This window comes from Mauremys mutica, chromosome 12 (assembly GCF_020497125.1).
Source record: "Mauremys mutica isolate MM-2020 ecotype Southern chromosome 12, ASM2049712v1, whole genome shotgun sequence".
Taxonomy (NCBI): Eukaryota; Metazoa; Chordata; order Testudines; family Geoemydidae; genus Mauremys; species Mauremys mutica.
This window is the reverse complement of record NC_059083.1, coordinates 68,309,616-68,321,781: the sequence shown is the minus strand read 5'-3', so window position 1 is coordinate 68,321,781 and position 12,166 is coordinate 68,309,616. Positions and strand designations below refer to the sequence as shown.

Below are 12,166 nucleotides of genomic sequence, written 5' to 3'. Positions count from 1 at the left end.
GATTTATAAATCTGTGCTCCTGGCACTTATCTCTGTACCCGTTTTCACGACTTCAGAATACTTGACAGAAACGAATTGCCACAATAACCGACGCTCGCAAAAAGGGCTGGGCTCACTTGCATCATCTGCACAACAAAAGGCCTTGTAGCATGCCTTAGAGGTGAACGAATGTGTCCTCTGGCCAACCAACAACAGAAGCAGATTCCAGAGTCCTGGGACTTTACCCCATAGAAATATCCTACCTCTGCTCTCCCCTCCCCCATAGTGCAAATCTGGGTTGATACAGCCAGTCTCAGTCACAAAGAATGGTGTTTAGGGAATGAAATGGCTTCAAAGGCAGGCAAGACCCAAATCAAATAGGCTCATTTATTGTCAAGACTTGAAATTGTAAGTGTATCGTATCTGAGGGAAGGCATAGCTGCCAGATCAGGGGAGAACTTCAATCCACAAGCAGATTTGTTTGAGTGAAAACCTGAATACTTTGAAGTCTGAGTACATTCTGCCATTTGTCTTGCTCATCAGTGGCCTTTTGGCAGGCATATATTCCAGCCAGTAGTGTAATAGTCCAGCTAGCGATGTGTTAATGAACTAGGCAAATAATTATTTTTGGTGTCCCTTTCCTGAAGGCAAGAGGGTGTCTATCACATGACATCCCTGCATCCATCCCATCTTGCTTCTCCTGCCTCACTCCCATGCTGGAGTGAGGAGCTTGTTTCCTGTAGGGTATGTCTACACTGCAATTAGACATCCATGGCTGGCCCATGCCAGCTGACTTCGGTTTGGACTAAGGTGCTGTTTAATTGCTGAGTAGACATTCGGCCAGTCCTCTGGGACTCTCCCACCACACAGAGTGCTAGAGCCTGGGCTCCAGCTCCAGCCCAAATGTCTACACTGCAATTAACAGCCCCTTAACCCAAGTCAGCTGGCATAGGCCAGCTGTGAGTTTTTTAATTGCAGTGTAGACATATCCCTAGGTTGCTAGCTTCTTCCTGTAACCTGGTGCTCCTGGAGGTGGAGTCCTGAAGGACAGAGTCTTCTAGCTGGCCCCGCCTTGCCACTGCCTGTGTTCTTGGGATAGTTTGAAAGCACTGGTAACTTCTGGCCATGTGGGTGCTTGTGGTAGAAATGCTCTCAGAATTGATACTGTAGGTGGTTGCCTATCCAGTCTATGGCTGAAGCTCCCTCTGGATAATGCTTGAAGCTGGATGCATTTCAGAGTATTGGATATTAGCTTTCTCCAACTTCTGTTAAGATTTCAAGCTTTACGTTTTTGCTCCCAATAGGCTTAATTTACTGCATTTGTTCTTCAGTAGACATGTAAGCAATGACTGCAAGCTTCTGTCCCAGTGGAATTTCTCCCTTGCACCTATGAGAAACTTCAGTGCTTTGCTGTAGCTTCCCTAGTTCAATTGTTGATTGATTACAGAGTGATTCAGGGTTTACATTTCCCTGAGGCATAAATATAAATATTGGTTTTGTGTGTGGGAGTAGGTCAAGTACAGTCATCCGCCCACTTAGTTTTTCCTTCCGGGGCTACCTGGCAGGAGATTGGGGGAGCATATAGCATTGTGTCCTTAGGCACAGGTAATAATGTAATACATTAAATTGAACAAGCTACTTGCCCTCTGACATTCTAAAGTGTCATTGCTGTTAGTAATTTGGCTTTGTAGGTCTTCATCCTTGTTACCTAGGCTCTAAACTTAGATTAAATAGAAATGGTAAATAACTACCTGTTCTTTATCCTTTGGCATGCTCGGTTAGTGTATTTGTGTGTTAATCCCTGCTTTTAATGACTGACTATGGAGTGTGTTCAATTTAAGTTTTTCCCCAAACTTGCAGTAAGATTTGTGACAGCTTTTGGAATGCATTTCACATGGTATAGGGCAGGTGCCCTGCAACAACCATTAGATAGCACAAAGGGAATTTATATTCCTGAGTGCTGTTTCATACTGTGCCGCTGACTTCCTGTGTGAGATTGAACAAGTCCTGTAACCACTCTGCTTCCAGTTCCCCATCTGTAATTGGGTTAATAATACTTCACTTCTGTTTGATGTGGCTTAGGCCTGGTCTGTATTTAAAACTTTGGTCGTCGACACTGATATAGCGCTCAGCGGTGTGAAAAATCCACACCTGGAGCGCCATAGCTATGCTGACCTAGCCCCTTGTGTAGACACAGCACTGCCACTTTCAACGCTAAAATGTTAGTTGTTCAGGGGTGTGAAAACACATACCCCTGAGTGACAAAAGTTTTAGCACTGAAAAGCACCAATATAAACAGTGCTTTATTGCTGGGAGCCACACTCCCGGTGATAAAACTACCACCCCTCATTTGGGGTGGTTATTTTTTATTGACAGGAGAGCTCTGCCCCCCAGTGATAAAGCATGATTACACTGCCCCTGTCACAGTGCTGTTGCGGCCACACTGTAACGTGGGCAGTGTAGACATACCCACAGCTATGTAAAGGGAAGAAAGCTCCCATCAACCTTGCTATCTTTCCTACAAGGACGTGAAAAATCCCTTCTGTTGCTGTAGTCTGTGTCTATATTATGAGGTTACAGCCGCCTAACTACAGTGCCATGGATATGTGACTGTAGCATCATAGTGTAGACATGGCCATAATGTTTGTAAAGCAGTTAGAGATTCTCTGAAGCATGCATATATATATATATATATATATATATGTGTGTGTGTGTTACTAGAGTAGAGCCATTAAAGTAAATTTCTCAGATTAGACTTCTGAAGTAGATTACAGTACAAAAAGCTTTATGCTCATATGAAGGGTAGGATATGTGGCGAGGGGAGAATGAGTGAAATACCAATAACTAAAAACCCTTGAATTGTGACCCAGCCAGTGACAACCTTACCCTCTGTGTAGCCAACTGAGAACACTTCCGCCAATAGGAATGCTATGACTGACAGAGCCCAGGATTAGGCTGGGTGCCAGAGGCAGAATGTTTGGTGAAATGCCCTGGGCTGTTGAACTTCTTGCTTCTGGAGATCAGGATATGCACATCTCACCTTTTACTTTCCAATGTAAGGCTGACCTCTTTGTAGATCAGCTTTTCCCTCTCCCTACAAAAGACTACAGGTGATGTCTCCCACCTTCCTACATCTTACACGGCATGATTCCTAGAAACACAATCTTGCCAAAGAAAGAGCAAAGATGGTCCATATGTACCGTGATTTTTTTTTCTCTATCTGTGCAGATTGCCCAGATATAATGGTGATAGGCTTTCTAGGCATACGTAGATAGAACTATGTACTTGATCTTCAGAATATTTTCAAGATTCCTTCAGCCGTGTTGTATGCAGTGTTGTAGCCATGTTGGTCCAAGGAGATTAGAGAGACAAGATGGTGAGGCAGTAACTTTCATTGGACCAACTTCTCTTGTGAGACAGAGACAAGCTTTCGAGCTTACAGAGCTCTTATTTGGGTCTGAGAAATCTACTCTGTGTGTGTCACAGATAAATGCAAGATGGAACAGATTGTTTAACGTAAGTAAACACCACACATTTCAAGAGACCATTCAAAGTGAAATGGCTTGTTAACATCTTTCCAGCCACAAGAGGAAAATGGGGATGAGAAAAAGGGTGGGGGGGGCACTAAAATGGGTTACAGATTTTGGTAATAAACTGTAAATCCAGTGTCTGGTCTGTCCAGGATTTTTAGTATCTAGCCAAATTTATGAATGTAAGCTCCTGGGTTCATCTTTTGAAAGTGTTGTGCGGGTTTTCTTTGAGGATGAGGACTGTGAGGTCAGATATAGAGTAATCGCTTTGTGAAAAGTGATTTGGTGTTTTTGTCTTATCGTTTTTCTGTGAGAGTTCATTTGAGAGAATGATGAGTATTTGGTTTCATTCATGTTGTTGTTGGGGCATTTAGTGAATTGGATGAGCTGTGCCATATGTTGTGATAGGCATGTGTAGGACCCATGGATCATGAAAAATGTGGTGTGGGGAGTGTTGGAGATATGTCTAGAGGTTTTGCATCTGTTCTGGCAGAGTCTGGTGTTGCTTTTAGTTCATGTGTCTTGGTCGGTGGGGAGCTTGCTTCTGATGATGAGCTTAGAGAGATTTGGGTGCTGTTTGAAGGCCAGATGAGTGGGATCAGGAAAGATTTATTTCAGGGTTTTGTCCCCCATTGAGTATGGGATGTAACGTTTGATGATACCCAGTATGGGTTGCATGGTAGGGTGTGTTTTGTGTGTGTGTGCAGGGCCGGCTCCAGGCACCAGCTTATCAAGCAGGTGCTTAGGGCGGCAACTCCGGAGAGGGGCGACACTTTCACGTATTCGGCAATTCGGCAGAGGGTCCCCTCACTCCTGCTTGGAGCGAAGGACCTCCCGCTGAATTGCCGCAGATCGCGATCGTGGCTTTTTTTTTTTTTTTTGGCTGCTTGGGATGGCCAAACCCCTGGAGCTGGCCCTGTGTGTGTGTGTGTGTGTATGTATGTATGTATATATATATGAGGATTTAAGTCGTCAGCAAGTAGTTAGAATTTTCTTCTACATCTTTCCTTTTGGTGCTGCTCTGGTAATAAGGAGCCTTTGTGATGTCCTTCTCAATGGACCCACCATATTTCTGGCCTAAAAACGTTATTGCAATCAAGATACCATACCTTCCTTCTTTCCTTGAGTCACCCATTTAATTGGGAGAGTGTACCAAGGGCTCTGCGTCACATCCAGTCAATTTCTCTTCATAATAGTTTTCAAAAGAAAAGGCTTTTCTGTGCTAGAGCATTTTGAAACCTCATGTATTCCAGTATTACTGTGACCTCGAGGGTACAAAGGAAGCTTAATACAAGGGGTTTGGACAGTATTTCTGGACTCAGAAGGATTTGGCAGTTTTTACTAGGTTTTAGCACTGTGCTGTGGTAGTGTATGAACTTGCATGATTGACTTGAACATTTTTCCTTTACCTTTCAAGATTGCCTGAGGAACCCATCTTGGAAGCTTCAAACCTAGTGATGTGTATGTGTGCGTGGTGGGAGGGTAGAGGAGAAGGGCACTGCCTGCTGTTGCATTTAATGACTGTTAGGTTATACTTTTGACTGTTTAACTTCTGCAGAATCATAGACGTTAAAGCAGACGTGGATGGGAGAGCCTGTCAAATCCTTCAGTCCTTCTCCTTGCTAGTGCAGAATTGTTCGTTACAAGACACTTCTTAGTGTGTTGTCCAGTTTAAAAAAAAAACAAAACTCCCAAGTGATGGGTCTCCACCACTTGACTTTTTCTTGCAGTCTAATAGATTTCACTTCCAGTAAAGTTTTCCTGATATTCAACCTAAAATATCCCTCCTTTGACTTAGGCCTCGTCTACACTATGGGGCAGGACGGGGAATCGATCTAAGTTATGCAGCTTCAGCTATGTGAATAATGTAGCTGAAGTCGACGTACTTAGACCTACTCACCACGGTGGTGAGTTGTCTGCTGCCGCTCCCCTGTCAACTCCGCCTGCGCCTCTCTTGGCAGTGGAGTACAGGGGTCGACGGGAGAGTGGTTGGGGGTCGAAGACACGATAAATCGACCCCTGCTGGATCAATCGCTACCTGTCAATCCGGCAGGTAGACATACACTGACCACTACTGGATTAAATATCTTGTTCTTGGAAGGTGATCTGGAAAATCCCTGCCTTGTGTCAAAGACTTGTAGGCTAGAGTGGCATCTCTGAGATCTCCAAGCTCTTTACATTCTGCAACTGTTCCTTTATTCAGACCTCTCTGCTGCTTTGTAATACTGCAGAAGAGTGGGCAGTATCTCACTTGGCAACCAGTTGTTGCTGTAGCAGCTTGGATAAATTGTAGCAGAGAGGATAAAAACAGATGGGTTTTTTTTTTTTAAGTTTTTATGTAAATTGGATTTTTATGTAAATTAAATAGGTTTATTTTTAAAAAGAAATCTATTTGAAACTATGACAATGTATGTTAAGGCCTAAATTTATTCTAATCTATGATCTACTAGTTCTAAAATCTTGAAGGACATTGTTTCTCATCACCATCAGTTCATTTCACTAACTACAGGTAATGCTTCCGTTGTTTAATAAATCAGTTTTAAATGCAAAACATGTTTTGCTAAACTCTTTTATGTATTCAGCACATTTAAAGTAGATTTATTTACTTAATTAACCAACTTTGAAATGCTGTGGGGTTTCTGGCATTTTTAATTGGATTTGAATTCCCATCCAAATAGAGCTTGACACAAAGCGCAGGTAAAAAAATTAGTCATCTAGTAAATAAATGCATTAGTCACCATTTTCTAACATAATTTTTACATTTTATTAAGAATCTGAATAAATGTAAATTAAGCTATATGATTGCTTAAATGAATGGGTAGACATACAATATATCTTCCTGGTTTGCAATAAGAAGCCCCACGTTTAGTGTAAAGGCTATATTTAATTGCAATTCCATCATGTTTTTGTGGTTGATTCTCATTAATTGATAACTATTCTTTAGGACAAGAAGTACAAATGAAAAACACAATTAAAATCAATGATTTAAATCAAGGTTTCCTACTTAGTGATTGAATTCATTATTAAAATCGGTTATTTAAATTGTTTTGATTTAAATCAATCCGCCCTGAATTTAGACGGTAACAGTGCCAGTGATGACAATTGGAGTTTTAGAATACAGCAAGAGTTTGTATAATCAAATTATATTGATCCTTTTTCCATGCTAAAAAGTTGGAAATGGTGTGCTTAAGTTCAGTTACCATTTCACACTTGACCACCTCTAGCAGATTTTATTATCTATGCCTGGAGAGTTGAGCTCCCTTAAACACAGTAACCTTAAACATTAGTAGCTGAGTGCAGCTGTCTTGCCCTCTAATGTTAAGAGATTCTTTTAGAGATAAGGAGTTAGCTCTCCATGGCATTTGCTATTCTGACTTGGCATTCATATGTCAGTAGCCCAAAACTCTGTAAAGACAGAATGGATGCTCACAACAGCATGTGAATTAAGTGGGTAAGCATTGTAGAGAAACTGACAGATAGAAAGGTGAAGTGACTTGCCCAAGGTCACATCAAGTCAATGGCAGAATGGGGAATAGAATTTGCACCTTCTAACTTGCAGTCTGGTTCTCTTTTCTTCTGGGCATGCTCCCACTCTAGGAGAATATTACTTACCATGGTCTATCTTCTCTTTGAATTTCCCTCCCAATAAACCACCCCTAGAGTCTATCTCAGAAGTCATTCAACCAGGTTTAAACTTTTTTTTTTTTTTTCAAGGGGGCCACACACACCATCTGATTCTCTGGAATTTTGAGATGCATAGAACTGTCATTAGATGCTGGAACTTCTAGAAGAAATCAGCACCTTTATTACAGTGGTGATCATGAAAACCCTGTTGTTCCTGTTCATGCAGTGGCATAGATGGGGCATGTTTGCGTTAGCCTTTCTTCCTAAACATCCCAGCACTTCTACCACAATTGTGAACAATGGCAGAACTGCTAGTGTAGACTGGTTGTTGTCTTCTAACTTTGTTGAGAAAAAGTTTACTGTAGCCATTCCCACTATTGCTACCACTGGCAGAGCTGTATTGGTCCTAGGAGTACTGGGAAACTTCTGGTAGTGTAGAGAAAGTCTAGTATAGATGAGGCCTTGTTGGCAGTTGCTGCGATGATAAGAGTAGTAAATCCCTGTGGTATAAACAAAGCTTGGCTGGGGAGAAGGGCTTGCTGCTGCTTATTCTTTTTAACAGGAACAATGCCTTACTGTTAGATGCATAGATAGAAATCTCACACTGGAGGATCCCTTTGGAGGCGTGGGGAGAGAACAACAAGCAGGAGACCTGAAGCCTTGAAATCTCTAAATGGTCTTGGTATGCCCTGGCCTAGAGCATCTTTGAATTATTTGCCAAGCTTTGAACTGTTGTCAAGGGGAGAAGTTGGAAGGGCGACTTAACCTGAACAAAGGCTGTTTGGGAAGAGTACTCTCTCCCCTGTTCTATACCCCATCCTGTGTGCTCTGAGTAAACACGCATGAAAGTTGCATATGAACATTCTGGCTTCTTTGCTTAAGTATCAGCCTGTTTTGAACCATGTGGCATATGTGCCTGCTGTGAATTTTTGGCATCTAAAAATCCGTGTTTGATGCTAATAGCTGTTTGAGTGTCTGTATTGAGTGGAAACCGTATCCTCTCACAGCTTGGACTCGCCCTGCCATACTGTGTGAACAATGAAGAGTAATAGGCTTGTGGCTGAGTCTAATTGAACTCAGCGGAGGAGGGCATCTCATAATATTTGTCTGAGCATAGAGCCAGGGATGCTAAAGGAGCTAGCTTTAAGAGGCCCATTATGAGCCTGGCTGCAAGGTGGTTTGTCTGTCACATGTTATGTTTCAGCTTGTTCACAGTCAAGATGGACTGGAATCTGGGGTATTATTTCCTGCAGATGGACTGACCTCAGATTCCCTTCAGCTGAGAGGCAGACTTTACCCAGTGCTGCTAATGAGGACGTAGCTTCTCGTAAGAGGCTGATCTTGCATTTTCTTGTAGACTTTAATGCCCTGCAAAATACAACAGCATCGACTCCACACAAAGCAGACATGGCTTCAAAGGCTCCACTCTGGCTACTAGTGGCCACAGCTACTACCACACGCTGTCTGCAGTGAAGGGTATTCGTGTCTATGTTCTATAATTGCAGAGCACATTTGGCTGCAGTTTTATGAAGGGCATTTGTGAGAGAAATTGGGCTGGCAAGAACGAAATGTGCACCTGGGAGACAAGATGATGCAGATTATGTGGAATTGTCATTCTTTTTGGCAAATCTCCTTTGACTGCAGCATGCATCACTTTGCAAAGTGATGCACCTTGGTGCCAGTTGCTATTAGATTCCTTGATGCCAACTAATATTAAGTTCCTTAGTCGGTTTAACAGGTCAGTGTGGGCTGGATTGTGAATGCTACCTCTCTTGGCATAAGCATGTATAAGCAGCATGTGTTAGATGCAATTAATCATTCCTAAACTTTGTTACAGGACATGGGCAGCTGTATTTATCTATCCTTTCAAAAGAGCCCCCTCTTTCCTTTGCCTTCTTGCCTTTGTTTACTGTGAGTATTTGTCTGTGCTGCCTTGTTGGCACATGGAAGTCTCCTTTCCCCATACTTGTAAAACCAGTTACTTTGAACTAGTTACTTGAAGTTTCTGTGTGGGTTTTCCTGGTTTCACTGGCCCAGGATATTGATTGCCAAAGACACACCTTTTCCCATTTTTACTTTCCCTGTCTGGCTAAGGCCAAAGTTACTGCATATGGGTGTGATACTCTTTCCTTGCATAGCACAACAGGTTGTCACTTCTACAGCAGCTTCTCACTTTTTCTTAGTATATGCGCAGTGTGCATTAGAGGCATGTGACCAGGATTCATCACCCAATTTGGTCCGATGTTTGGATCATTATCTTCTCTGTCTTGGGTACTGAAAGGGAGTGCAAGGTGAACGCTGATCCATGGAGAGGGCCATGTACTGAGATGTTGGACTCTTCTCTGAGAATTGTATCATGCAAACCTGGTGAAAGGATTTGTTACATGGACTCTAATCTTAGATTTATTTGGTGGTTTTCAGATCACCTTGCAGAGACTTTGTTTTTTAAATGTGTTCCTGTTTTTTGGCTATGCTCCTCTCCCCTTTTATTTTGATATTCCCTGCTGTCAAGGTTTCTGTATCAGACGGCTAGGCACCATTTCTTCACACCTGCTAGTGCTCTGATGCCATGCAAATATACCAAGCAGCTCAGGGTTACTCTCCCTTCTCTGCCAGTGAGGAATGGATAGGGAAGAAAGCATGCAGGAATGACAATTGGAAAGCTGTATGCTGTGTAGTTGTAGCTGTGTTGGTCACAGGATGTTGGAGAGACAAGATGTGTGAGGTAATATCTTTTATTGGACCAACTTCCTGTTGGGGTGACAGATGAGCTTTCGAGCCACAGAGCTCTTCTTCAGGTCTGGGAAAGGTGCTCCCAGTGTCACAGCAAAATGCAAGGTGGAACAGATTGTTTTGCATAAGTAGTTAGCTCATATTGTAAGGGACCATTCAAGGAAAGCTGATGATTAGGTGGTACCTGCTGATATCTCTAGATACTGGGGGAGCGAGGAGATCATGGTGGGTTCCTTTCTTTGTTTGTGCACCTGAAAATGTACTGTGTGCTTGATTAGAGATGTTGCAGGCTGAGCTCTGGGATTGTTCTGGGGCTAATTGCTATAACCCTGACTTTCAGAAGTGCTGAGCACCCATAACTCCACTGAAGTCAGTAGAAAAGAGGTGCAGATGCTTGGCATCTCTGAAAATCAGACCAGATATTGCTGTAATAGTAATGATGCTCTGAGTTATTCATGGACTATCTCAGCCTGCTCTAAGCTCCTGTCAGAATCTTATTGATACATGCCTGATCCATCCCTTTGCTCCCTCCTTCCTTAACCAATCCAAATGGTGCTCCACCCAAACCAACCTTCTATATGCTAGTAACACTGAAGTATCCTAGCGTCTAGTGGCAAGTGTAGGCACAAACCGAGGTGGGATTACACCTTGATATCTGACATGGCAGAAAAAACAGAGCTGTTCGCTCACCAGAACTTGCTGATTTTGTCAGTTTTGTATTTTCAGTTTGCTGTTTAAATTTACTCTTCTGCTGGCCTTGCTGGGAGGTATAATAAAAACCCTGCAGGAATGACTGGCTGATTTATGGCCTTTGGTTGATGACCTCATTATTGACAAGAATGCAGAGATGGATTCCCACTTGTTTGTATAGAAGTGGGGTAATAGAAGCACCAAGAGGCTGCAAAGGCTTTCTGCTCCTTCTCAGAGTTCATTGTGGGTGGATAGTGCTTTCAATTACCCGTCCAGGCCAGTGATTTGAGTCAAATGTCCCAGGCCCCATGTAGTCTGGGGCACAGATATAAAAAATAACTCTTCTTCCTGGCAAGTTCTGACATTCATTTTAAACTTTCTGGAAACTATCGCACTATAAATTCCCACCTTGCTCCACATATGTACACACCCCTTCCTTGGGAAAAGTCCACACCCTACGTCTGAATCTCCAAGTTCTACCCATTCGCCATACTCCTTTCTGCCCTGGAGAGTGACATAAGGTGCTACTTTTGCAGCACTGGCTGAATACTAGAATCCATATCCTGCTGTCCCAAGTGTTATTGCTGGTATGCTAGGGCAGGGCTTTTTATGTCTGCATTAGGTGCTCTGAGTGGATCATAAAGTTTTGGTGAAGTGGTAGAATTACAAGGTATAGAGAACTATACTCTTGTAGCGCTGCACTGAGGGACAGGTGCACTATTCTCTTCCCCTTTCCCCCTTAGTAGAGGATTAAGCTTGATGTTTTGCAAAAACAGGCTAATAATTAACCTAACTACATTCCAGGCAACACCAGCTCCTTATGCTATACCCATAAAGCCAGCCTAAAATGTTTACTTTCCCCTCCTCAGCTCAGTAGCCATAGGGTTATCTGGGGTAAAAACTGATATGTCTATGCTGTCACCAACTCTGGAAGTTAGGTGGCTTTTTGAGCTGGTTTCTTTAAACATTTATCTGACTACTGTAGTATCCTTTTGCGTTTTGTCACTTTTCATCTTTCTTGGACAAGGTCAGGTGAAGAGATTTTAAAAAGAGTGGCAAAACGTAAACTGCATTGTTTGTTTTTAAAAGCCACAGGGATTCTAGAGTTGAGCAGCATGAAAAAGGGATTATGCAAACCAAATCCTGCTATCTGGGATAATGTGCTGCAGTGGTGTTGAGTTTTAGTCCCTGTTAACTCCCCATATAGCTGTGCTGTCTCATCCTGGCCTGATGAATGCCGTGCTACTTGCTGAAACAAAATAAAGTACCCAATTCAGATTAATTTTTTACACTCTAAAATCCCACTCGTTTAAACTTGGTTTTGCTTTTTTACTAGGTTTCTGGTGCCAGGTGGTTAAAGAAGGAAAATGAGAAGGTTTTTGAGACACGGACATGATCCTGTAAGAGAGAGGCTCAAGCGTGACCTTTTCCAGTTTAACAAGGTATGGTGGGCTCTTCAAATGAGCTTTAAGAGAAACAGGCATGAAAGAGCAAATTTGTCCATAGTCACTGAAGAGAGAGGAGGGAAGGTTCATTCAGGTATGTATGGAAAAGCTAGCTACAACAGAGGTAGATTGCCCTCGTATTTGGTAAATCAAAGCTGGAGTTTT

At 42.6% G+C, this 12,166-nt stretch overlaps 1 protein-coding gene across 4 annotated transcripts in view; it reads left to right on the top strand.

The window, feature by feature from the left end:
• Positions 1-12,166, top strand: part of LLGL2 (LLGL scribble cell polarity complex component 2) — a 52,855-nt gene that overhangs the window by 641 nt on the left and 40,048 nt on the right. For 3 of the 4 annotated variants that reach the window (XM_044982730.1, XM_044982728.1, XM_044982726.1), the window contains exon 2: positions 11,893-11,998. In XM_044982730.1, coding sequence (XP_044838665.1) covers positions 11,924-11,998 — 75 coding nt within the window. In that variant the 5' untranslated portion in view covers positions 11,893-11,923. Of the gene's footprint in view, positions 1-961; positions 1,092-11,892; positions 11,999-12,166 lie in introns of those variants that run through there. The other variant, XM_044982727.1, reaches the window with a different exon arrangement.